At 44.1% G+C, this 27,112-nt stretch overlaps 1 protein-coding gene and 1 long non-coding RNA gene across 5 annotated transcripts; one reads left to right on the top strand and one right to left on the bottom strand.

Moving 5' to 3' along the window:
- Nucleotides 1-473: 473 nt before the first annotated feature.
- On the top strand, nucleotides 474-27,112 carry LOC124343134. Of its 4 annotated transcripts, none has more exons than XM_046796288.1 (7): nucleotides 474-965; nucleotides 18,815-19,322; nucleotides 22,291-24,016; nucleotides 24,095-24,910; nucleotides 25,041-25,087; nucleotides 26,012-26,144; nucleotides 26,279-27,112. In XM_046796288.1, the coding sequence occupies exons 2-7, from the start codon at nucleotides 18,977-18,979 to the stop codon at nucleotides 26,340-26,342; spliced, it is 3,132 nt and encodes a 1,043-aa protein (XP_046652244.1). In that variant the 5' UTR covers nucleotides 474-965; nucleotides 18,815-18,976; the 3' UTR covers nucleotides 26,343-27,112. The 4 variants fall into 4 exon arrangements, with proteins under 4 accessions (XP_046652244.1, XP_046652241.1, XP_046652245.1 ...); XM_046796285.1 differs by lacking the exon at nucleotides 474-965 and adding an exon at nucleotides 7,570-8,140; XM_046796289.1 differs by lacking the exon at nucleotides 474-965 and adding an exon at nucleotides 10,149-10,697.
- Nucleotides 872-5,065, bottom strand: LOC124343417. The gene is made up of 3 exons (XR_006919251.1): nucleotides 4,835-5,065; nucleotides 4,416-4,637; nucleotides 872-951 (listed from the first exon to the last, which is right to left on the bottom strand). It is a non-coding gene; the product is annotated as an uncharacterized LOC124343417 (long non-coding RNA).

Below are 27,112 nucleotides of genomic sequence, written 5' to 3'. Positions count from 1 at the left end.
CTTCCCCCCAAATAGTTGACATCCCACAACAAGCCAAAGCCAATGCCACAAGTCAAAGCGGTAAAAAAGAAAGCCCTGGGCTGATGAGAGATGACTTTTTCAAAGTCAAGGGACAGCATGCACAAGTTCTTTCCCTTTTCTTCTTCTTCCCTCATGTGGGATCCCACCGTCACGGTGTCGTGTGCATTTCTTTTTTCAATTTTTTGGGTGGGGGTTTTGTTTCTTGTATTTTCCATGTTGGTTAAAGAGTTGACAAGAAGACGACAGTTCCAACCGAACGCAGCCAAGTTGAATGCGAAGCGAAACATGTACGCTACGCGGAGCGAGGCGAGATGATGAGCCTCTTCTTCTTTCTGTTGACTCTTGAGGAACAGAGAAGAGCAGAGGGCACCACACACACACTGAAGCCGGACCCCGAAAGGGGCCACTGCAAACCCACACACACACACACACACATACTGCGACTCACACACGGAACCTCAAAAGCCCAAGGAAGACAAGACAGACAGTCGAGAACGGACTGCCGTCCTTCCTGGTTGTGTGTTCCGCGTTACGTTACGTTACGTATTTTTTTCTTCGTTTCGTTTTCGCTTGACAGTTTTTGAATATTGACCGCGCCAGTAGACGGGACGACGGAGACATTTTGAATAATTCACCGACACACGAGCCAATGGATTAAATTTTTCTTTTGGGTTTCTTTCGGCTCCGTGACATGTTTCATGTTTATTCATCGGTTGTGAAATAAAAATAAAAACAAAAAAAGAACTCAAAAGTGCGGACGTCGACTGTAAGTTCCTCAAGAAGAAAAATTTTGTCTGAAGACAAATCACATATTTTAATTTTCGCAGTGCCACCGCCACCGCCACACACACACAGAGATAACATGAGTGCGCCGTGTTGTTTTGTTTGAAGGAGGCCGTTACATCACCCGGAGCTGCGTTTTCACCGGATCTGCGAGAAGACAGGTGAGTCATTTCTTTCTCTCCCCGCTGTTATCATCTCATATTATATTCACCGACTCTCCTGTATTCATACCAACCTGCTGGATGGACAATTTGGCACTATAGGGACGGCCATAAAGTCCTGAAACAATTTTTCCCTTTTCTTTTCGAATAAAAGTATCAATTGATGGTTGAATGCGACTTTCACGTAAGTTGAGAAGGTACAACAGGAACGACTCGATACTTGTCTATGGGTATTGCGTGAATTATTTCTATCGCTGATCCTCTTGTACACTGGGAGACCTTACAATTGTCGTTCGTTCGTGAAGAAATGTCAAACCCCCAAAAAAAAAAAAAACGAAACTCATCTTTGAAGAAAAAAAAAAGTTCAAGTCTATCGAATTATTTCTTTTTTAAAACATGTGGGTGTGACCCCCCCGGTTATGATTCATTCAGTTCCGGAAATCAGCGAACGAGAAAAGTAGTTAGGCTACCACGACTTTTTTCCTTCCGAAAATTAAATAAATAAATCAAGAAATTGTTTGACGCGTAAGACGAGGGGCTCTCTGCGTTTGATGTCTCGGCATTTCGCTTGGCTGCTCACGTCTGTTGATCGCATTCGAAGTTCGCGCTGGAAGCCACGTCTGGAAAAATGAACGACTTAGACCAACAACACAAGGAGGTAGTAGATAGGGGCGACTTGACCGCCAGTGAGCTTTTTTTCCTTCTTCTTTTTTTACAGGAAAATAATCATAACGTATTATACGACATGCATCGGGCAGGCCGGTTGTCCGGTTGTTGTTATTTTCCAGTTTAGAATTTTCGTCTCCCCCCACTCTCCTTCCACTGTGTATACAGATAGTACGAGACCCGACGTCAACCCAAACCGGATGAAAAGGTCCTCTGGGTTAGGCTTCAAGCGAAGCGACAAAAAACTGTACACGGTTGCGCGCCGGCCTTAGAGCCATTGAAGCAACAACGAATTGTAAAAAGGCCCTGGACTGCGCTCTATGTCTTCTCTCTCGTCCAATTCTTTCGGTTTGGCCCCTCTCTATCCCGTTCTGTGCTGCGTGTGGGTCAAGAACGGTTAAGTCTTCATATCTTGTTAAGTGAGAAGAACGTCAAAATCACAACTGTAGTAATAACCAAACAGCAACTGACACTTTGACCAAATGTTACGGGGGTTTCTTTCGGGGGGCCTCTCTCTCAACTGCCAATATTCGCCACCGTCAAATCCTTATAACCTTTTTTTCTTTTCTTTCTATTTTGGTTTGGTTTTTACCTTTGGACGACTTCTTGCGCCATCGGTTATCTAACACACACACACACACCGGGACTCCCGATATTATTAGTGTCTAGAATAGTAGTAGTATAACTAGTATTTAGTTGGTTTTTTTTTGTCTTCCTTTTCTCTATACGGCGGGTTCTATTGAGAATAGCACGTTCCTTTCCGCCATTAAAAACAACCATTAATGAAAGATGTTAGACGATAGTTGAGTCACACTGGCAAATGAGCGGCGGCCCATCCTAGTTCGCTGCGCATTATCTCAAATGTACTCCCCGCTGATCTTTCTTTTTTTAAATATCTTTCCTTATAACTTCCTTTTTTTTTTCTTCATCCCAAAAAACAGCTGATGAACGAAACGAATGAACATTGAGTTGAGTGACCATCTTGTTTTTTGTTTTTCTTTCGACCATTTGTGGAATAAAATTAAAAAGAAAATAAGAAAAAAGATTGCGTTTTTTTCTCTCTCTCATTGGAAGTGCGCAGTGTTTCGCAGTTTGGTCGAGGGCGTCACTCGTCAAACAGGCCAGCCATCAGCCAGTCACATCAACTCTGGCCGTCAGTCAAGAGAGAGAGAGAGAGAGAGAGAGATATTTTTGCGCCAGCCAAAAAACAACGAAAAGGGAAGGTGACCTCAGACCGGTTCCGGCATCGCTCTCCCATCTCTCTCTGCCTCTCCAGACTTTTCGGTGCGCTGAATAATCAAAAGCTTTTGGAACTCTGACGACACGTAATACGACTGACATGGACGACCGAGATAACAGTCGAGCAAGTTCACGGTCTCTGCGCTGTTGCTAGAAGAAAACTAAGAAGAGAGAGAGAGAGAGAGACAAACTAAAAGGATATAGACTCACACACACACACAAGAAGAAGAAGAAGAAGGAGAAGATAAGCTGATAATGCGAGAAGCCCCGGCGTGACTGGCCCATCTTCTTTTGCTTTTTCTCTATGTGTGTGTGTGTGTCGGGATTGCGCCGAACCCTTTGCACAAACACCAACGAATGGCGAGTCGCAGATAATATTGTAGACGCATAATAAGACTGATAATATCGTGGCGGCCACATTTCACCCATATAATGGCCGGCAACAACAACAGCAGGATCTCGCGCAGAGCGCAAAAGTCGCGCAATGCAAATTTGAAAGAATAAACATATCCTGTCGTCCTCCAAAAGAAATAAGAGAAGAAGGAAATATACACACAAGACTCTAATGGACTTTAGACTATCCGGCAGCAAAGAGTCTTTCATGGCCTTTTGCATGTACATAAGTCGACGCGCGAAGCCAAAAGTGGTGATTATTATGTGTGTGTGTGTGTGTGTGTATAATACATGGACATGTTATATGCATCGAAAGTTTAAGAGAGAGAAAAATCATCAATGGATCTTGTGTTGTGGGTGGAATATGGCCAGGTGACATGAAAGACGAATGGCGTTTCTTCATCTATATCCTCAAAGTCAATTTTTTTTCGTGTACACGTACGTGAATGTTTTGAAAAGCGACGATGACTTGATGGTCCCGGGCTCGAACAAAAAAATCTACGGTTCACTTCGTTGTTTTGGCTTGGCCTTGATGCGTTAGAATAGAGAAAAAAAAACTCGTCATGAAGCGATTCGGTTGTATAGACAGACGAAAGAAAACGACTCTGAAACATTTGTGTGTGAGTGTACTTGAATGACGTCATACTCCCGGAGATTGTTCAATAGACCGTAAGGGAGAAGGAGGAGTATCCGGTATACTTCAGTCGTCAAATGAAGGCAATTAAATAAGCCAATGGCAACAGTTGCTCGATAACGTTTAAAACTAATTTGATCCCGACCCGAATGTTTGTGTGGGGATTTGCGCCGAACCCCTTGCACAAAAACCAGCGAATGGCGTGTGGCAGATATGTAGAGATAATATCTTGGCAGCCATATTTTACCCTTATAAATAACCGACAACAACAACAGCATCTTGCGGAGCGCAAAAGTCGCAATGGAAAAAAAGGAACAAAAACAAGCCTGATCTGCAGTCGTTCGACAAATGAGATTTTTAGTGATCCCTGACTGAGATAAAACAAAAATGTCAAGAGAAAATAGTTGCAGTCAACCGCCTATAACTCAGGAATAATCGTACTCCGTACTGTATCGCGATTCACAATCAACGTCACCAAACAGTCAAAAAGTAAGAATAGATAGACAAATTTGTCCTACCTTTAAGCCTGGGAAATACGGCCAGGCATCCACATTTGCTCCATCTATTCCGCTGAAAAGTTGAAGACACCGAGAAGGATAGGAAAAAAGGACGTCCTCGTGAATACACCCACACACACATGGATGTACACGAGGGCAGAGGGGATTAAAAGAAAGTGGAAGAAGAGATCCATAACTCCATTGACATCGATAGTTTCTCCAATCCAGAGGGATGCTGTTTATCTAAATGAAAAATGCAAAATGGGTTACGAAAAATCTTTGGAGAAACAACATGTAAGGACAAGTTGAAAATGAGATAGTGGGTAAACCTTAATTGTTAATAACAGGAGAATTTAAGTTTAACATGTGATATGCGTACTGCATTTTTGCAAATCATGCATCTAGCAGGTCACAGAAATCAAAGTAACAAAAATCATTACCCAAATGATGATGTTAAGATTATTGCTGCTGACAGGTGAATACAAGCACAAGCAAAACTGGCATATCTAGTGGTTATGATGGCTGTCTCTGGCCTCAAATCTACCCAAAGGAACAGGTTACATAGTGCAAACAAACTGCCATGCATAGACAAGGGGCTAACATGATAAATGCTATTCAGAAACTAGCATTTCACAAATTGTTAATAAGGTTTACCAATCATTCTATTTGTACAGTATTAGTTTTATTTATCTGATAAACAGCATCCTGGAGTGTGTAATTGAACTATTCCATAAATAAGAAGACTTAAGAGTTTTTGAAAATTTTCTTTGTAAAAGTTCTGTGAAATAAAACGAAAGCAGCAGACGACACACGACACTAATCATTTAATCAGCCATGCTTGTTTAAGATATCGATAGAAATTAAAAATCGACCCCCTCCCCTAAATCTTAAAACGATCAAAGCTGATTTCTTACCCGCGCTCGACGGATTAGCTAAAACGGATTCAGGATTGTATTGGAATAGTCTAATAGATTCATGGAACAGCAGATCGAGATTATTTTCATATCAATCTGTTCGTCTCAACAAATTTTAAAATACAGCCTACCGCCTACCGCCTCCCTGGACGGATAAGATCAAAATAAAAAATTTTCATGAAACCCGCAGAAAGACCAAAAACCCGCCCTAATACCAGAGGACCCTTTTGGAAGCCAAAAGGAAATATATCCTGTCGTCCTCCAAAAGAAATAGAAGAGAAAAATAAATACAGAAGACTGCCGGATGGCATTTCTCCATTTCTCAATTCTCAAAGTTGATTCCTTTTTTCGTGTTTACGTAACGTACGTGAATGTTTTGAAAAGCGTCCTGGGCGCGAAAATTAAAAAAAATAAAAAAAATCGGTTCGCTGTGCGTCTTGGCCTTGATGCGTTATTAGAATGGGAAAAACTCGGTGTGAAGCGATTCGCTTGTATAGACAGGCGAAAGAAAACGACTCTGAAACATTGAGTGTACTTGAATGACGTCATACTCCCGGAGGTTGTTCAATAGACCGTAAGGGGGAAGGAGGAGGTGGGAGGGAGTAGTATCCGGTACTCTAGTCGTCAAATGAAGGCAATTAAATAAGCCAATGGCAACAGTTGCTCGATAACGTTTAAAACTAATTTGATCCCGTCTCACGCGTTTGTGTGGGGACGAATTTGCCAATTTTCCACTTAACCTCCAATTAAGTTTGTTTTTTGTAGCTAGACAATTAACAATCGCTATTTAATTTATATCGTGTTGAAAACTTGAAATGTCCCTGTTTTTTTATTTGTTTGGTTGGTTGTTTTTTTTTCACCAGGGAGGGGTTCTTTTCCGTCACGGGTTTACTATAGACTGGGTCGTCGAGTTGTTTTACAGTTTTCTCGAGTTGCTCACGAAGGACGTGAGTTGGTCGGCTCATTTTGTTTCCCTCCATGCGACTTTGTATTCACGATGTCATTGAAAAAGGTCCGTTGCTTTGAAAGAAACCAAATAAAACCTTTCGAGTTAACAAGGAAAAATCAAACGGCGGGTGGTTATATGCCATCATCCATTCTAATTCATCGGATTGATAAATCAGTCCAGTTTCGCCCCTTTCGTTATTTGAAACGAGTCACGAAATCTATGGGTGATTCCATCGATCGTAATAAGGCAAACACGATTTTATTTTTCAAAAAATTGTGATTTGCTATACCTCGTTTGTCGACATGATTCAAATTGGTGTCTATCACGTAATGGCTGATTTAAAAAAAAAAAATTCCGAATATTTCCCCTGCGCCATTTGCGAGCCCGCGTTGCTGGACACCGCAAAAATCGACGGAAAGTGCCCGCAGTTGTGCGCACGGCACTTTCGGCCGTCGTGCAATCAGTTTTTGGGTGGCCAATTATGAACACGGACGCCCTTCAAACGGCGACCGCAATATATAGTAGAGGCTATTCGCCGTAGTATAGAGACATGGCGAGCGTGTGAACGGCACGCATATGAGCTGGACTTTTCACACCCACATTTGTCGTCCCACATTCGAACAATCAAACACACGGGCAATGGGTAAAGAGAGAGAGAGCCCCATCGTTATAATCGCCCAGATATCAGCACACAATCACAAAAGAGAAATACAGTCCGCGTAGAGTATACACATTATAAATGGCTATGTAGTAGCGGAATGCCATACAAACTACACAGCAGCGCTCTACACTCTAATCAATTGAGAAATCATCCTTGAACCAAACCGTGCCTTGTTTCTCTCTCTCTCTTTCTCGCTAACAATAAAATATATAGAAAGTCTATTTCTTCTCTCCCCCCATCGTTCGGGAGCTGCTGCTGCTGCTGGTCCGACCGGCCACTAATTGCCTCGGTGCGCTATACAGCCAACCACCGATCATCATTCACGATCGGAGAATTCCATTTTTTATTATGGATATCTCTCTCGGAGAAATGTTGGATGGCCAACGAACAATAGGCCTTTGTGTGCGTGTAACCTACAGGTGCGCCACCCTCCAACGTAACCACCAAGTACCTCCCCCCTCGTTGTGTATACGTACCTCCGCTATAAAAGTTATATTTTTTCTTCCCTTGGAGATAGCTGTTGGCCAACTTCTTCTGCCGAGCAACAGCTATACTACTCCATTATTCTTTTTCTACCCTGTGAATAGTGTAGTACTAGTAGTACTACCCAGCCATCTCTCCTCCCCTTCTAGACACTTTGCTCACCAGCCTTGTCTTGTGTATCAAAAAGTACGGGCCTCTCATCGTCATTCCATCAGTGAATCGGATTCCGTCATCGGTGTCGGATCGTTTTCTCTTTTTCTTCGGTGCGCGGACCGACATTCTCGGCATTCCACAACAACAAGGACGGATCGTTGCTTTTAAAAGTCGTTGTGGGTGTTTGTTACTTTGACAATAACGTCGACGACGTTTTTTTTTTTTTTAAAGTGTCGTCATTTGCATCGCAGTTACACACACAAGTCGTGAAAACAACGAATTTCAAAAACGGTTATTGCGTCATTTTCTCCGACTGGGAAAAGTAGAAACTATTTTAAAAAGTTTTCTGTTTAAGGACGAAGGGGGAAAAAGAAAAATCCTGTTAAGAGGTTTTTTTTCCCAGTGAAATCGCGAAATGTTTACCAATGAAACTAATACAAGTTGGCGACGCGCTCCGTTGCGTCACGGCCAACATCAGCATCCGGCGTGCGGCGGTGACGACGACTCTTGTGTCACCGCAACTACCGAATCGACCACATCTTTCCCAATCAACCGAGGCTCCGTCCTTCGCATCAAATCCATTCCAGTAAAAAGAACAAGAATCTTACAGAAAATTCCTTTTTTATTTCTTTCTTTTTCGTTCGAATTTCTTCTCTTCGTCTTTAACGGAATGCAAAAGGTTATTCCACCGGATTCAATTGATCCGTGTTTTAAAGGCGTCATTAACCTAAGAGAAAGAAAAAAAAGAGGCTCTGCGCATGAACAAGTTTCTTATATTCCTTCTGTTTTTCCTCATTTCCCAATTGGCGATTCCAATGGGAGGAAACGACAAAAGTTCTCTTTCAACTCTCCTTTTTATTCATTTTCTCTTAATTTTTGATTTGCACTTGGCTGATGATGTGCTTCAAGGGAATATCAACTCGGGTTGTTGCCAAGTTGTCAGTCGTCCATCAAGCCGCCCAGTCCCAAGTCAATCTCCGTGTCATGCCAGCAGTTGCTTTTGCCCTTTCAAAATAATTGAGAAAACTAAAAGAAAAGGGAAATGAGAAAGAAAAGAATAAGCGAATGAGGAGTAGGGTATATGTGAACCTTTGACCCGCGCTCTGTCTTGGAAAATTTGTTATCAAAACACTTCTCCCTTTCTCTCTCCGTTTTTCTTAGCCGGGCCGGGTCTGATGAGAGACTCCGGAGAGACTCTGAAGAGTGAAGATGGATACGCCGGAAGGGGAGAATTTAAAGCGCAAACAGACACGAGAGAAACGAAAGATATTTACCCACATCTCACTAACTTATGATTATTATTTGTAGACACAAGGAAGCGAAGAAAGTTGTGTGTGTGTGTGTGCGCGCGGGGGAAAACTTATATACGTATATAGCCCCATAGTAGTTGTTTTGCCCGGATTGGGATTTTCGGTTGGTTGGCCATTCCACATGTTATTTGTGTGTGCGTGTCTTGATGGGTTGGCGGCGGCCTTCTGGTTCGGTTAAAGAAGATTTTTTTTTTCTTTTCTTCTTTCCTTTTTCTTCTATTAAGAGAGGCTGCGTTATACCTCCATCATATGAGGAATATATAATGAAATGGGATAATTACTCGCTCCTTTGGAGCCGTCGGTCGTGTTATTGGTTTCTTATAGAGTCTCTCTCTCTTTCTTTCTCTCTGTGTGTATCTTATCGGCTCGTATTTTGCCCTCCCCACAACAACAATAACAACAACAAACCATTTAGAAGACAACACACGAAAATGAAAATGAATCCTTTTTTTCATCTGTTTTTTTACTTGTCGAAAAGGGCAAGTAGAAAAGACGAAGGTGGTTGTGTTTGTTTTATCTTGGATTCCTTTTCCACCGTCAGCGCGGTGTATATCCATATCCATATGCACAGACGGAAGAAACTAAAAACTAATCTCCAAAGAATTCCCCGGCAGTCTCCAGACGGCCAGCAGCGAAATGAAATGCTGAAGAAGAATGTCAAATTGCTGTTTGAAAAGTATATTCCTGCATGGCTCCTGCCATCGTCTATAAGGAACTCCTGGAACTCTGAAAGGGACGATGTTATAATATATCTAAACAACGGTGTCACGTTTTCATCCACCGTCTTCTCCACTTCTGCTGGCTATCGTCTAGTGTTGCTGCCCCCTTTTTTTCTTTTCATTTTATTATTCTTAATTCCTCCTATTTGGTTTGGCGGCCACAAAATCCAAGAAACCCGAAAAGAAAAAAAAAAGCAAACGGATGAGATGCTGATACGAAGAGAAAGAAACAACACCGAGAAAGTCCATTCCCCAAAAAGTAATAGAAGCTCGATACCTTGAGGCACCTCTTCTTCTTCTTATGCATGAGACTGCATATGAGCCATCTGCTGCTGCTGCTGCTCTTCTATAGCGCGTACAATAAGACATGCCAGCAGCACTCCTATCCCCATAGACTTGGTTGTGTGTAGTTGCTCTCCCATAGGAGACCAAGGGGTGTGTGTGGGTAGTACCCACATCTTATAGCAGTCCATGCAGTGTGTGTGCGTGTGGGTACCTTCCTTCTATTTTCTTGGGTTACCTGAGACGGTGAAGGACTCGGCATCGTCAGTCAGTTAGTGCTAGGCGCTCCGAACGGTAGCCACCTCCACATCATCCTCTTTTCTCTTTTCCTTTGGCTGTGCATTATTTTATCACAGCTAGAAAAGTGAGAACTTTTTTTTTGGCAGTAGCTTATAACTGTATGCAGCAGGTGTGTGTGTGTGTGCGCGAGTGAAACTATTGGCTGTCTGGATGCTATTGTCGTTTGTTGTTTGTGTGTTTGTGATGCAGTGTTATTATTAGTAGTATAGTATTTCTAGCCATTTTGGAAACCAGCAACGGAATTCGTTGGCTATTCTTCTGGCGGGGCACTTTTGGAAAAAAAAAGAATAGGAAAGAAGCAAAGTGTTTCTCTCTCGATATATTACAGTGTGTGTGTGTGTGTGTGTCTGTCTGTCCGTTTCATTCCGGACCTGACCGGCATTACAAATGAGCGGCTGCTAAAGAAAGAAAGAAAGAAAAAGAAACAAACAAACAAGGGAAAGGAGGAAGAAAGAAAATATTACAACTCACCAAAAAGTCGAGAGAGTGATACATATATTTTCTCCCCTTTTTCGTCCAGGAACAAGCCCAGGTAAAAATAAAACAACAATTTTATTTCTTTCTGTGTTGGAGAAAAAGAAACAATTAGCGTTTATTAGAGTGGAGTTGATCCAATTTGGTCCAACTCAAACTGGACAAAACGAAAAACAAAATTCAACTCTTAAAGCGTAATGTACCCAGTAAGGGCAGTAACGTATAACTATATCTCTAACCTAAAGAGAGTACCCAATTTTCGGACTACGAAACAACGCCCGGACCGGGCCGTTGCCCTTATTATTGTCCGCCTTCCTATTCCCATGCGTGTATGTTGTCTGTGTGTGTATTATCTAATGGGGAAACAAAAAAACAACCAAAAAGAATTCGGGACCTGTTGGTGAACAAAAAAGGGAGCGCCGTCGAGCTGAGCGACTGACTGCTGTTGTTCATTTTCTCTCCCGGTCGGCGTTCTTCTTCTCCTGGAGAGATTGGGCGGTGTCGGACCGAGCTAGAGAGAGAATAAGACAAAAACAAAACAAAAAAGTATAACAAAAAGATGAGGCAGCAGCGACGATATGTTAGAGCTCAATAAAAAAGTTTCTGGTAGCAGAAGTACTCTGGCATTTAGGTCGGATTGCCAAATGAACGTAGCGACTACTAAGGAAGCGGCTAATGGCTGAATCGGCCTCGTTTTCTTTCTCGACTTTTGGCTCATTGCCTGGACTCTTGAGACTAATTGGACATTGCGTGATCGGCATACCGCGCAAGACTCTATACGGCGACGACTATAGGATGTAAAGGTGTACACACGGGAGAGAAAAGAAGAAGCGGGTCTGAGATAGAAATAATATAAGAGAAAGGTGAAAACCTATCCATCCATTTTGGAAAGATATTCGCAGAAACCGGAATTTGTATGACGGCGGGATATAGACGGGAGCTGCAGGATCCGCTGGCTGTATCTTATACATATATACATATACGTAGATGATGGCTATTATTATTATTCCCTCTTTCATCTCCTTATTGTGTCGAAATCTGCTACAAAACTGGACAGACAGAGAAGAATCGACGGGAAAGCTTTTCTCTCTCTCTCTCAGTCAGTCTCTCTAGTCCAGTCGCTGCTGCCCATAGTGTGTGAAAGGACCCCCCTCTGGTCCCACAACTCCTCCCGTCTGGTATTTTTTTTCGATTCATTCAGTTTCATCTCGCGAAAGACGAGGAGAAGGAGGAGGCGAATCCGGCGGCGATGATCCGCGCTCTGATCGTTTGTCATATTTTTTCCTTGGTCCTTTCTCTCTCTCTTTTCTTTTTGGCTATATATCCAGCAGTTGTTCTACTCTCTCTTGTCTTCAATAGACGCACACAAATTCTTTTCTCTTCATTCCAGTTCATCATCATCATCTGTTCTTCTCCTCCCTTTTGTCATTGACAGACACACCTCTGTATAGAATATCCCCCCTCCGTCGTAAAATAAGAATTGTTTTCTGAAATAGATTTTGTTGGACAGTATATCTGCCAGTCGGGATGTAGCTATCCTTAAAAAATGTAATACGGCGGAAGAGAAAAGAAAAAGAAGAAAAAGCGGAGAAGTCGGTCGCTAGACGAAACGTCCTGGCTGTAGATAGAGCTCTGTAGATGGAAGAAAACATTGAAAATAGATATCCGCCACAGGGGCGGATGATGAAGTGATGTGGAAATTTGTGGGGCGCTCAAAAGTCAAGAAATTTTTTTTTTACTTTTTCCCAAAAAAAGAGTTGGAACACGAAAGATGTGGAAAGCAGGCGCGAGGATGGACCTACTAAACAACAATGTGTAGAGAGCCCAAGTGATGGAGACGGGCCACACAACAGGTCGTGCCATCATGTGTCAGAAAAAGGTGAATCAAAACGTCGGGGATATGAAAAAGAAGAAGGAATCAAAATTCGGAAAAGAAGAAGAAGAAGAAGAAGAACCGGGGGGCAGTTATTGCAGTCGGTCGGGGCCCCAAATTCCACACATATAAGGATCTGCCCGCCTGCGAGGCGTGTTGATATCTAACCCCCGATCCATCTCTCCATTTTCTCTTTGCTTTTGAACACATTTCCCGCCGAGACTTTTGACGTGTCTGTTGACTTACTTCTTACACGGCAAAAGGCCCTATGCTCTCTCTTCTTCTTCTTTTGGGCGGAATTTGTTTCCTTAGGTCAAACGAGCCCAATGGAATTTCTCCATCGCTGCGCACAATGAATCGAAATTTGTCCCCCCCCCCCCCCGACGATGAATACGTTTTCTCTTGTGTGGCCCATTTCTTTTTCTCACAAAAACCATTTCTATGGAGAATTGTTGTTGATGTGCAGAGACGACAACCTTCTACGTGTATATCGCCCCTATTGGGCCCATTTAGGAGCCAAAATAGCCGGCTGCCAGCCCCTGTCATGATAATAACACACAAATAGACAAACACAGCAGACAATGTTGTTGGCTTTGGGTTCCGCCCGGCAGCCATCGTAATATCAAGCCAGCCAAGTGAAGTCATCTGCATCTCCTTCGCTCTTTTATTGCTGATGCTCCTCTAGCCGCCCTGTGTCTGTGTGTGTGTCTTTTCTGCACACGGGAAAAAGAGACTCTCTTTTTCTTTCTCTCTCTTCCACTTGGTTGGATGTCCATCAAACCGTCACAAAAGTTTCTACATCGCAGCCGAAACGACGGCGACGTTATTCCCATTCCGGCTACCGTGGCTTGTGCACAGCCAAACGTCAATGCAAACTCTCAACTTTTCTGTTGACTTATTCTTCTTGCTCGTTGGCCCAGCAAGAAGAGTCGGCAACACAAAAACTATAACCAAGAAAAAAGACGTGAGCGGTACAGTACACGTAAGACGCGCAATTCAGCCATTTTAGGCGATGTTATGGTTCCTTCTTTCTTATTATCAGAAATATGTTTCCTCGTCGCTGGCAACAACAAGTCGAGTGGCCGGCTTGTCTAATTGCGTTTCGAGTCCAGTGGAGAGGAAAGATGACTCGGAAATTGCGTTCACAACACCGAGAAGAAGAAGAAGAAGAAGAAGAAGAAGAAGATGACCAGTATGGATTGTCCGTTGTCAAGTCCAGATTCTTATTCCCAGGTTTTCCAATTGACGGGTTCTTCCAACACCTGCTGGAAACCCTGCCAGGTGGAAATGACCGTCACGCAGACGTGTATAAAGCCAGAGAACTTTTTGGTTTGGAGCTTTTATTTCAGCCAAAGTCACTCAAGGCTTTCCCCCCCCTTTTTTGCCGACTTGTATCTTTTTATGTTTGGGTCTCTTTTTTTTAAACTCTGGGAAGGTTTTGATGTGTTAGAACAACTGCTGACCACATGTGTAATACGTGTAAACCTTTGCTTCTTGCTTGGTGGTTACGTTGATAGTCTTCTAGCAGTCCGACCATTTTCCTTTTTTTTTTCTTTTTTATTTCGTAACTTTTATGTGTGTGGCATTTTGGTCGGTTGGTCATTCACGCTGCTGTACACCTTAATAACACATAGGCCATCGCACTCGCCCAAGACGGCCGAGTTCCTTGACACTCTTTACCCACTGATTGAAATGGCGACGTTCATTGAGTTTGCGGTAAGGGTTATCAAGCGCGCTTATACGTGGAACATCCCAAGGCCTACTTGGGTATCTAATAATAACACAAGTATATGCCCTTAATAATAATAACAAGAAAAAAAGGTCGACATCATTTCGCTTTGATGACCTGTTCTTGGGTTTTTTTCACTCTGCGTTTCCATGAAAAATGGCCAGCAGAACGTCCACAAAAGAGAAATCTTATCCCCCCCCTATCTGCCCATGGACTTGAAAGTGGCAGAAAGAGCCTAAAAGGTCGATTGCCAACTCCACCCCCATCTGTGGCCATGGAGAGTCTGTGAGTCTCTCTGGTGGGAAATCTAAATCTTGTGCCTTGTTTCTCTTCTTCTTCTTCTCCTTGTCACAAAAATCGTTCACAGAGGTGGAACGGTATTTTTCTCTATACCCTTGGATTTTCATCTTCTTCTTTTACCTTTTTCTACCTCTCCCTCTCTCTCCCTGTGTACACCTTTTTTTTTTTTTTTAGTTCTTCTACCTATATCCCCATCAACCTTTTATTTTCTTCTCTCCCTTCCTCCCTTCTTCTTCTCTCCACGGATTGACTTTTTATTCTTTATCGTCTTGTACGGAGAAGAAGAAGAAGAAGAAGGGCCCCAGAAAAACCTTCACAAGACAAGAGTTTTGTCTCTTCTTTATTTCTTTTTCTCTCCCTGGCATTTTCAAATAACCTCAGCACACCTTTCTAGATTTTTTTCCGTCTTCCTGGAACACAAGAAAACTAACCCCCCCTGGAAAAACAAGCCGAGGATAAATATTATACACGTATCTTCTCTATAGAAAGACATTAAACAACTTGCTCTTCTTTTTTCTGGGGGCCCCTTTTTGAAAGCTTTTTCGAAGAATTGATGTCGTCGTCGTTCATTGGAAGTATTGCCAGTTCGATTAGTTTTCGTTCTATTCTTCTGTGTGTTGTTGTGTGTGTGTGTGGGGGAGACCCCGTCCAAGGGATCGACTTTGAGGGGGGAAAAAGGGGACGGATGTGGGGCAGCAGCTCGGCTCTCATATGTGCCCTGAATACGTTGAACAACTTAAATCCCTTTCCAAAAGTCAAGGAATCAGGAAGACAAGAAAAAAGTGGAAGCAAAATGAAAAATCTCTTTTTTGTACATTTTCTTTTGTTCCTTATTTTATAGTTCGTTATAGAAATCCCCCCCTTCCGGTTTGACCTCGTTATCAATTCCGTACGGAGTCTGCGCGGTCTGGCCATTGGGAGATTTTGGTTTTTATTCCCGACTTTTGTCAACATCACCATATTGAGCAATGAGAACAAAATCTTGAAAAGGGTTTTTCTTCTTTCCTTTTCTACGAAAGTGAAATGAGTCGACTTCCCGTTTTGTTGAAACGATTCATTTACGCAAACGAGCGCGGCTGATTTTATCTGACACATTTCACCAAATAAGACACACACAGTTTGATTAACTCTAATTCACAGACTTGATGGACACAATTTTAATGAAAACTTTTTTTCTTTTCTTTCTTGTGTGTCGGAATGGGGAAATAATCACAGCGTATGTTAATCATTCGTGAACGTCTCTCCCGCGCGATAAGGCCACCTGTTGCGTGAACCGTGCTAAAAAAGGTAGCGGCTTAGATCTGGTTTTCTTTCTTTCTTTCCTCTTTTTTCCCCATTTCACATCCCGCGTTTACTATACATCACATCCACTTTTCATTTGTTTCGTTGAAATTTCATTTTCCAACAAACGGCGACAGACTGTTCGTCAGATGGGACTCAGGATAGAGAGAGAGACTCTGCCTGACGTAACAGCTTGACTGCTGCATATATAATCATATGCCCAGTCGTACACTGACACGAAAATGTTCGGTTGAAGAGCCTCCGACTTGACTCCGGCACAACATTTCTTTTTCGTTTTTTCATCACAATTCCCCTTATAATAGCAGTTGGTTTAATAAGTAGGAAAAAAGAAAAGAGAAGGCCAATATTTAGAGAACAAGTTGGGCGTCGTCGTTTTTCTCCTCCTCCTCTCTCTCTCGGATGAATCAGAAAATCACGCCGCCGGAAAGAAAAAGATGCGCGCGCGTGATGAAGAAGGACATGTTAGACCGGCTGCCGCTTGATGATTTTTTGTTCTTCTTAACATCTCAACTTTTGAAAATCTTTTTTTCGTGAGTTGAATTAGATAGATGCACACTCTGTGTACACTGTTGCCTTGCGTTACGTGATCCCCTTCTTCCTGACCGAAAAAAAGAAAGAAAAAGAAAATGATGAGAGTGAAAACGGTGGAGAAAATGGTGTAGATGAGCGTTATTCACAAGTTTCAATCACGATAATGGAAAGGGAAAGAAACACTCAAAAGCGACACGGGAGAGAGTGAGTAAGACTTTTGAACCTGAGTAGATTTGTGATGTTATCACGACCGGAGCATCTTCCCTTTCCAGCAGTTGATTCCACTCGCTGTCGTCTACATATAAATATCTACAGCGCGTACATGTGAAAACTTTCACTACTTAAAAAAAGAACTCTCCGTTTAAGATCTAAGGTTTATGTAACCTGTCGAATGTATCACGGGGCCAAGCACGACAGCCGAACGACGGCCATCGACGTCGTTGTCATGAGCGACAAAAAGGGAATTTGGAAGTGCCCAATAGGCACACAGCACAGCACAGACGGCGGCGGGATATTTCTATTCTTTTTAAAAATTAATAGTGGGTTGATGATTCTCACGAGATTCTCATCAGCCCCCATCACTAAATATGCCGAAAACGCTCTCGTCGTCCTCTTGTTGTTTTAATCCTCCTTTTCTTTTTCTGTTCGTTCCGTTTTCGGTCGGCGTCGGTGGGTGGGTGTGTGTGTGGGGAGGTGACGCCGCTATACAGCGTGTTCTAAGACCATTGATGAAGTGGGCGGTGTGTGGTGGTGGCGGCGGCGGCTCAGGTGAATGGCGGAGGTGGAACCGAAATAAGAATAAAGAATACTTTTGCTTTTCTCTTCTCTTTTGTCGGTTGCCTCTATTTGATGCTGCTGCTGCGTGATTCTTTTCTTTTTCTCGTTATTCATACAAGAAGAAGACGAGTTCTTTCGTTGATTTTTCCCACGACGTGTGCTGCTTGCTGGCTCCCGGTTCGGCCCAGCTTTCACTCTCGATTTCGCCCGAGCGCGCGCGCGTCAAACATTCGACAAAAAATTCACGATAATAAAAACGCCCGAAAGGAGAAGAAGAAGAAGCCTTCACGTTTTTAGAGACGGAACGCTGACGCTGATGGTGATGATGGGAATCCGACCGGCCGATTTCTCACGTGTGCGTTCACGGAGGCCCGACTTAATACTTTTTTTTTTGTACTTGACTCTGACGATTATTCCTCGTCTCGGTGCGCACACAACAGCAACAACAACTCTCAGACGGGCGAAAAGAGAGTTAAAGAATCGACTCGTGTCTTCTTGTATTTTATATTGCCCAAGAGCGGCAAGGTTGTCTCGGAACGCGCATGTTTTCTGGTCGTGATCCGGCCGTACAACAAGCAAACAAGAGATGATGTTGTTGTTGTTTTCTTTTCGGGTATATACTATAAGATTGTTAGAGTGTGCTGTACTTTTCCAGTTTTATTCCCCTAACCATCTTATGATCTATGGGCGACTGTTGTTGTTACCTAACAATGGAGGGAATAAGACGTAGCCGTTAAGGGCACGCCCTTGTATTTTTCTTTCTTCACGTTGGGAGTAAGTTGCTGGCCCTTAAAGTCCCGCATAGTGCATTGTTGTTGTGTTCCAGAATACAGAGTTGTTGTTATTGCCGAGGCTCTTAAACTGGTCGAATTTTTGTTTCTTTTTTTTTTTTACAATCTCTCCCATTGTCGTTTCACTTTCGTCGACTCTGTTTTGAATTTTTATTAGCGCCTACTTCGTCATCCATCACGTAATGCACTCTGCAAATGGAAGCGGGACCACACCGACTCGTGCGGGACCATTTTATATTTTTCTCTGCCCGATCGCGTGACGGATGGGATTCGAAAATAACATTTGACTGATTTCGATATGAATACCAAAGTGTTTTTTTTTCTTTCGGGGTGATCGTTTAGAGACACAGACAAGAGAAACGGCCGAATAATCGGCTGGAAAAAGAGGAACAAGGACAATCAACGCAAAAACCGGCAAGGCACAGTACAAAGACACAGAAACAAAATGTGAAGGTTTTCCATTTTTCTTTTTGATTCGGATTGGGGGAGGCGAAATGGTTTTTGTTTTTTTTCCCGAGCGTTTGAAAGTGGCAAGACATGGAAAACATCACTCGGAATAATAGGCCAGGCCAAAGAGTCGTGATTCATTCAAAAAGGTTTCACCCAGTCCGTGCGACCAGCGTACAGGTGCGCACTGGACAATTTGAAACAAAAAAACCTTTTTTTTTTTAATAAGTTGACAGAACAAAAAACTGAAATCTGACGGACGACTGTGAAAAGGAGAACCTTGAAGTTCTTTTCAATGTAGTCACGCCACTCTGTGATAATAATAATGTGCTGCTGTTGCAATCAATTTCTGTGTGGGTGTTGCTACTTGAAAAACTTACGGCTTCTTTTTGTTGATTGTGTAACCCTTTGGTTTTTTATTTCAGAACGGTGGGCCCATCTCTTGTTGTTGCTGTTGTCGTAGCTCTGACGGCTGGACCGACTGCAGAACTCACCACCCACCACCGACGGCCGGAGTCATCAATAACTCCGGTGGCAAGCCTCCAGGTGGCCATTTTGTACATCCGACGACTACCGTTCAAGTCACGATGCGCTGGTTCCGAAAAGGATCGGAGGACAACGCCCCTCGATTGATCAGTCTGTCGCCGCTCCGACAGTTGGACTCGGCGGCTGCGGCCGATGCCGAGGTCGCCGGTGTCGGCCAGTGGGCCAACTACCACCACCTGCGGCACAGAAATGACCAGGACACGGTATCCACCCTGGATCTGCCAATCTCATCGGGTCACACCATCCAGCACCGCCGTTCCAGGTCGGCCTTGTCGGACAACATGTCGGCCGAGCGTTCCAGCGCCTTCGCCGATCACCACTCCCAGCATCACCTTCCCTGCACGCTGAAGAGGAAGCCGGCCGTGAGGCGACGTAGCGGAGGCAAAGGTATGTGTCCATTTGGAGGGTCTTAATTGTGGCGGTTTCGGTCTCAAAGTAATTATTTGCTGGTTTCGTGCAAATGTTTATTTTTATTGTGTCTGTGGTAGCGGGGAGTAATTTGTAGAGACCAATTATTTTACTAAAATAATTCCGATCCGTTAAGCGGATGTCAAGCGCGGGTGAGAAAACCCATTTTAGATTTAACATAACAGTCGATTTTTAATAGTGTCTATCGATTTCTTAGTAATTACTAATTAGAAGAAAAGAGTCGTCTGCTTTTTTTGTTTAAAAAATGAGACGAAGTTTAGGCAGGTTACCAAACGGAATAATAGGCTAACATTCGAAATCCAGCTGAAGGTAAAATACAATTTGAAACGATTAAAAAGTATGTTGTTCAAGTATTCTGATGATTACAATCTATTGGTGAAGCAATTGTGTTGATATGCTAAAACGTGGTAAGCCTGGTAGAAAAATAAAATTTTCTAGTTTCCCTTTGCTTTTCGAGATTAAAGTTGTAACATTTTTCATTTTTAAGTATCATTAAATTTTTACTGTGTCATGCTGCAGTTAATAATTGTAGTTTCAACAGTTACTTTACAAATGGTTCATTGGTACTTTTAAACGTTTAGATTTTCTTGGAAGAACAGCACTGCAATCATTTGCCAACAAACCACCTGTGTTTCACCATTTAGATTGTTCAACGATTTCCAAATTCAGCAATGTTTTTGCTTCAATATGTAAAAGCAAAGTGCAGCTAGAAAATTTTACCTCCTAGTTTGACTTCTTCACCGAAACAACTGTAGTTGCTACTACACCCTAAAGATAAAGAAAGGAAAATAACACTAAAAGAAGAAGATTTACTATAAAGAAAGAAACTAAAGAATATCAACATAATTGCAGGCCTATTTCTGGCAACGACCTGTTAACGTTCCGCATTCTTTGACTCATTACGTATTCACCCCTCGGACAAAAGGCCCGTGATGTAAAGAAAAATTTTGAAGAAAAAGAAAAGAAAAAACAGAAACTTGTTAGTTCTTTTCTTTAGCCCCGTGTTCTTTTTGTTAGTTTTGATTGGATTGGATTTTGATTTAACGTTATTCCTTTTACCTGGTTAGTTAATAAGAGTGTTACACATAATTTTAACCCCCTCGAGGGCCCTAGATGTTGCCCAAACTTGTCCACAATTTATTGACTGGTTAATCGAGTTGGGAAGTTTAAAGAAAAGCGAAAAAGGGAGCGACGTCGACCGAATCTCATTTGATTTTTCTTCTTCTTTCTTCGACACAAAAAGAAGATTTTCTCTTTCCAAATAGAAGAAGAGAGCTAGCCGAACTCATAGAATTGTATAACTGATAAACATCAAAAAGATGAAACAGGGCCAGCAGGTAGAATACGTAAGAAAAGAGAAGGGGGGCACGCATTCTTCTTCTTCTTTTCTATATAAAACGCACGCGGCCTTGCCCATTCTAATTTGCCGCCAAATTGCCCATTTCGAAACCCACGTCGTCCATATCTCTTATTTCGTCAGCATTCTCTCTCTCTTTCTCTCTCGACTTTGATTGAGGAATTTCCCGTAAATGTGTTTTTTTCGTTGCGTCGTGCTGCCAGGAAATGACGACCGTTGCGTTTTCTCCATTATCTCCTCTGGCCTCTCTCGCCTTGTATTAGCGCGCTGTATATGTTTATTCTGCGCGCATATAAATATGTGGCCATCTCTTTCCAGCTGACTCACAGATTCCTCCCAAAAAATAACAAACAAGCAATTTCCCAAACTATCCCGGATGTGATTTTCGCATGCAATCCAACATTAAAAAAACAACAACAACAAGTGATTGCGTTGAAAAGCGAAAAGAGACTCCCGTGGCATGGGCCAAGGAGATGCGCATTCTATCACATCCGCCGTAAGAAAAAAGAAGACAAAACTAACTACCTATCACCGTACAGCCAAATAGCTCCGGCGACCTCTAAATAGTTTCTAACCTCAACAGTCCTCCTGGAGAAGGAGCTGGCAGGGGCCTTTGGCCCTGGCGACATGTACACGTTTATGCTATACGGTTTCCTTCCAAAATTATAAATTGCCAGAAACCCGCTGCTGCCTGTAACATATGTATAAACTCCACCTTTTAATTGCTGGGTCTTTCTCGGTTATAATCAGCTGATAACTTTTTCCTTATTCGACTCTCTCCTGCTGGCCGTTAACATGTCGGATGCCGTTGTTTCTCCGGCTACGTAATACTATACTTGCAAATTTTTCTTGCACGTCGGTTGCACCATCGTCCTAGTCGGTTGTGTGTGTGTCAATGGGCCCGTCCGCTCCTTTTGGTCGGTTCGGAGTTCAGACGTGAATTCCGTTCGAAAAAGAAAAGAAATGAACAAGGTAAACTCATTATCATCTTGGAATGTCTGAAATTATATACCGGGAGTTATGATAGTTAAGGTGACCTCGGGTATGTATTATAATAATCCCCCCTCTATCCAGCGTTGCTTCTTGCGGCGGATTTCCAAGTTGTGGACGGGTCAGACTTCCCAGTTTCTTTCAATTTTTAGTGGCTTCTTCTTTTTTTTTCCATTTTTAAGTTTCTTTGTTTCTCTTCTCGAATGGAATGTCAATTTTTAAATTTATTTCTTCTCCCGACTCGTTTTTCTCTTGTTGTTGTTGTTGTTGTTGTTCCTCCTCCCGCTGAGTGCTGGAAAACACGGAGGTGGAAGGGGGAGAGAGCCAGTGGCGCGTAGGGGTTTGTGAGACAAGATGTCAAAGATACCACCAGCATAAGAGTCACGAGAGAATCCCGACCATGTTCTTCTAGGAATCTTAATGAATACGCTAGTTTATATCTATATTTTAAATTTCCCGACCCTGTCCGTCGCTCACGGGGTCATCATTATCTCTCATGTCGATCTAAATTTGTTACTTTGAATTTTACCTAACATTTTGTCCGTTGTTGTTGTTTTCTCTCGGTACATTTTTTTCCAGGTTCGTGCGGATGGCGATCGTCCATGTCATCGGCCTCGTCGCCCCGGTGTCTTTCCAGCGCCGCCCTGGCCTTCCCGCCAGCTGTGCCCAAGGTGCCGGTCACTGCGGCTCATCGCAATTTCACGACGACCGAAGGGTCATTCGTCCGGCCGCAGCCGACGCCGCGGGTCCGCTACGCCAACCGAGTCCCGCTCCAGTACGACGAAGCCAACGACGAGGACAACGAGAGCGAGGAATGGATCCGCTTGTATGGACTCTGCACAACAGATGGCGGCACCGTCTCGGCGGCCACTGGCCGTCGCCTCTCGCCCATCCGGGCCTTCGGTCAGAACCACAGGAGAACGGCCAGCCTGGACAACATCATCGATGGATGTAACGACAGTTCCTCAACGCCAACGATGACGTCCAGCCGAAGAAATCGCTTGAGGGCCCAACCGGCCGACTACCAGCCGGCCGCAGTGGTCCAGAATCGAACGCGGCCTCCTTGCTGGAGTCCTCAGCGCTACATGAGCATCAACAAAGGATCGATATCCTCACCAAAGAGTTCGGTCGATGAGAAATTGTTGGCGATGAAACCGCTGGACGACGTAACTCCCACGTCCAGCCCGGGGTTATTCAAGACCAAACTGAAATCCATCTCGGACAAGTACCTGAAGAATCCGGTGGCTGGAATGGTCACCAACGGCAGAGACACGTTGACCGGCAGTCTGCTCAATCGCATCCGCAACCGTCAGCACCACCATCCCATGAAGGAAGGCGAAACTCCGGAGAAGGCCAACCGGAGTAGTTTCCGCAGCTTCTCGTGCAGTACGCTGCCCTCGCTGGATGATTTCCACCGGAAGAGACTTTTGGCAGCTTCCAGCTCTGCTGGCGCTGCAGCCAACACCTCATCCGAACTGCAGGACGAGCTGGATTCGCCCAACAGTCCCATCGTGTTGCGGGGCGAGCTGGGCGACAGCGACAGCGGGATCGTTCCCGAATGGTCCGACTCCAGTTCCATCTCCGAATCGTCCTACATCCGCCACTATCAACCTTGCCAGCTTCTCTCCTCCTGGCGGAAGCCTCAACCCAAAGTGCGACGCTCCCTGTCGCCCATCTTCCAGTACCGAGCCCTGAACACCAACAACATTTCCGTCGATCAGGTGGATTCCTCGGTCGTCACCGTCTCCTCTCCGGGACTGTTATCCACTTCCGGCGCTTACGAGACTCTCTGGCCCAACGAGGAATCCGAACCGCCAGTTCCCGAACACCATTCCATCTTATCGTCGGCCGATTCCACTTCGGCCGCCAATGGATCGGTGGAAGACTCGGACGACATTGCTCCCGTTCGAACCTCGTCACCATCACCGGCGGAAGACGAGGAGGAGACGTCGTCCGATTGCGACGAAGAAGATCGTCATGTGGTTCACACGACACGAATTCACATCGAATATCCGCCACCGCCGTTACCACCTGCGTCCGAGCCTTCGCTGCCGGCCAAAAAAGCGGATCACTCACCTCATTACTTGACGGCTTCGCTGGACAGGCGGGCCGTGTCCAGAGGCAAATCCTCGTCGGCCGGCAAAGTTGACAACAACGGAACAACGTCCGTTCACCTCATCAAAATCGAGCGTGATTCGGACAATTTGAAAGCCGAGCTAGGCATTTTCATAGCGAAAAAGAAGCTGACCAGAGGCAGCATTGGTTACCTGGTGGCTCACATTGTACCTGGAGGACTAGTCGCTCGGTATTTGCATTAAATGTTCTTCATTAAATTTCAAATCAATTGAAAACTAATAATTTTTCTATTTTTTTTTTAAATTAGGGATGGCCGGCTCCAATTGGATGACGAAATCGTCAACGTGAACGGCCGCCGACTTCGCAATTTGTCGATGGTTCAGGCCAGCGCCGTTCTGCGTTTGCCGGTGCCCGTCGTCGAGATGGTCGTGTGCCGGGGCGGAGACTTGCGGGCCAAACGCCGTTCGGTTGACGACATGCTGCAGGAGAATGCGGCGACAATCATCCTGGTCAACGGAGATTCTAAGCCCGTCCACTCGCGTCCGCCGATGGATGAGGAGCCCTGTTACGAGAACGTGATTCTACCGCCAGATGGCGACACGATGGTTCATCGTCTGCATCAGCAACAGCAACAAAAGTCGCCGCCGCAACACCTAGATGACTCTGGCGTGGAGATTAGCGAGAGCGGCAGCTGCAGCTCCGGTTCTCACCTGGAAGCCGACGGTCTCCTGGAATCGGCACCGTCGACCAATGGGAGCAGCGGCGGCGGATCCTTTCGCCGCTCTTCTCAGGTCAGAAAGGCGTTGAACCCGGATAATAATGACCCATCGGCCAGCAGTGGCGACAGCAGCGTCTCGACCACCTCCAGTCGAACTTACAGCGTCAACATCAGTGGCGACCTGGCTGATAGCAGTTGCCCGGCTGGCGCCAACGCCCAGCAGTCCGGCAAGGGTCCGAAAAAAGGTTCCGACTTTTGTACGCTGCCGCGCCGGCCTCGCACGCAAATCTCGCACTCGTTTTACACAATCGTCTACGAGAAAGGCCCGGGCAAAAAGAGCCTCGGCTTTACCATCGTCGGCGGCATCGATTCGCCGAAAGGTCCCATGAGCTTCTTCGTCAAAACGTACGTCAAAACACTTTTTTTTTGTCTTTTCTTTCTTTCTAGACTTTCGATCGTAAATTTGTTCATTTTCCTTTTGAACAACAACAAATGGGCTCATTGTCTTTTCCCTTTTTGTTATTTGTTTGTTTAGGATTTTTCCAAACGGCCAGGCAGCCGACGACGGCCGACTAATTGAAGGTAAGAGACAAAAAAATACTGAGGAGAAAGGAAGACTTTGAGGTTGTACCATTTTCTTTTGGAGAGATACGGGCGAAAAGACAAACGAGTTGCCCACTACCGGTCGTTTACGATAGTTGGAAACACATAAAAAGATAAAAAGGGACAATAAGGGTCCGGAGGGAGAAGAAGAAGAAGAAGACAAAATAAATATATAACAGAGACAACTTTCTAACGCGCTGACGTCGCCAAACAAAGGGGGAAGTGAAGTCGTTTTGACTTTTTTATAATCCCGAAATGTCTGGTTGACCACGCGCGCCTCCTTTTTATTTTTAAATTGCTGTCGTCTTCTTCTTCTTCCTCTTTATTTTCTCCGGCCGGAGGAGAAGAACCGGTCCTTTGGACAACACCGCAACATAGAACAAGAGCGATAGAGCGGCACTCGTGACATACCAGAAAATCCTCCTCCTCCTCCGACACACATTTAATAGAGTGGGAGGGAAAACTAGTCTTATCTCTCTCTCCAAACTAACTCCATTGAGCAGCGATATAGATTACGACGACTGTACCCGCCAACATGTATACGGTCGATGGCAATAGAAAGACAACAAAACCTGGTGGGAGTTGATAGTTGGTAATGGGACTGCCGATTTGGAAATGGCGCTGACCAATTCGCCCTACTTTTCCGTCCACTTACCACCCGGCCATATATAGATAGAATTTCACCGAAAATAATAACAAAGCAAAAACAGACAAAAAACAAGTGTGCTTAAAAAATGTCGAAATTCGCGCATTGTGTTCGGCTCTTTTCTCTTTCTCGGACGGGGAACACTCGGCGGGCCGAAATGGCCGCGCTCGCGCATTCCAATGTCGCATGACCGTAACTAACTCTTGTCTAATTCTCTCCACTTTCTTTGATTTCTTTCGCCCCTTGCTGAACAAAAGGTGACGAAATCCTGGCCATTAACGGAACCGGCCTCGAAGGACTCAGACACGCTCAGGCCATCGGTTTCTTCAAAGCCATCAAGACGGGCAACGTGGCCCTGCAGATCTGCCGCAGGTTGAGACGCAACCAAATGTAAGGCGTTTACCATAATTTTACCTATAAGAAAAGAAAACAATTTCACTTGTTCCCTTTTAACCTGTTGGAATACAGAAAAAGTAGAACGAAAATAATTCACTTCATGGCCATGTTTTTGTGTTCTCTCACAGGAGTCCCGACAAATCCCGGTCGTGCAACGATCTGCTCCAAGACACGGGCGACAACGACAGCTGAATATAAACTCGGCCCCACGGATCGCCATGAATACGTCAGTGATGGGTGAACTTATCCTCCTCGATCGAAATCACCGGGCAACCGTCTCTTGTATCCTTATATACATATTCCAACTTCTTTTTTTCTTTTTTTGGCTTTCGGGGGTTCGATATTTTTAGAACCGAGGAGAAAATGTATGTAAACGCGTCCGTCCGTCAACTGGTAGACTGTCTGTCACTTTGACGACGCAGGAGGGCCGCTGGCTGATCCTTATAATATTCAAAATCTTTTCAAAAATGTCTACCTTGAATTGTAATCTATGCGGTACATCTATCGATTTTTTGCGTAGTATTTGTATACATAATGTATATCCCACTTTCCCTCTGTCAGATATGATTTCTCTTATATATTTATATAGAAAGAAAGGGAAAAAAAAGAGCATCTTTCGAAATGTGTAAATCATAATATTTTCCCTTTTCTTTCTTTTTCATTTTTTCCTGCTGGCTGAGGAAAAGGACAGACATGTCCCACGATATCTGTACATGTGTATCGGCGTTTAGTCATTGCGTGTTCGCAAGTTTTTTTTTTCTTCTTCTTTTAACTATTTCATCCGTCGTGAATGTCTGCCCGGCTGTCCCGTTATTCTTTCTTTCTTTCATTCTCTCTACATGTAGCATAATGCTCGATCGTTTTCATTCAATGTGTTTGTGTGTATATAAATTGGCTGTCGTGTTATGTGTAATGAACTATTCAAAACAGCAACAACAACAACAAAAAAACATTTTCTACGA

This window comes from Daphnia pulicaria, chromosome 6 (genome assembly GCF_021234035.1).
Source record: "Daphnia pulicaria isolate SC F1-1A chromosome 6, SC_F0-13Bv2, whole genome shotgun sequence".
In the NCBI taxonomy this organism is placed as follows: Eukaryota; Metazoa; Arthropoda; class Branchiopoda; order Diplostraca; family Daphniidae; genus Daphnia; species Daphnia pulicaria.
This window is presented reverse-complemented; position numbering and strand designations above follow the sequence as displayed.

What these genes read in the sequence shown, in the direction of transcription:
- LOC124343134 (XM_046796285.1), top strand. Translation starts at nt 7,970, where the DNA reads ATGTTTACCAATGAAACTAATACAAGTTGGCGACGCGCTCCGTTGCGT. An exon ending in GCGACGTAGCGGAGGCAAAG is followed by an intron (nt 19,323 to 22,290) that starts GTATGTGTCCAT and finishes ATTTTTTTCCAG; the next exon opens with GTTCGTGCGGATGGCGATCG. An exon ending in AGGTTGAGACGCAACCAAAT is followed by an intron (nt 26,145 to 26,278) that starts GTAAGGCGTTTA and finishes GTTCTCTCACAG; the next exon opens with GAGTCCCGACAAATCCCGGT.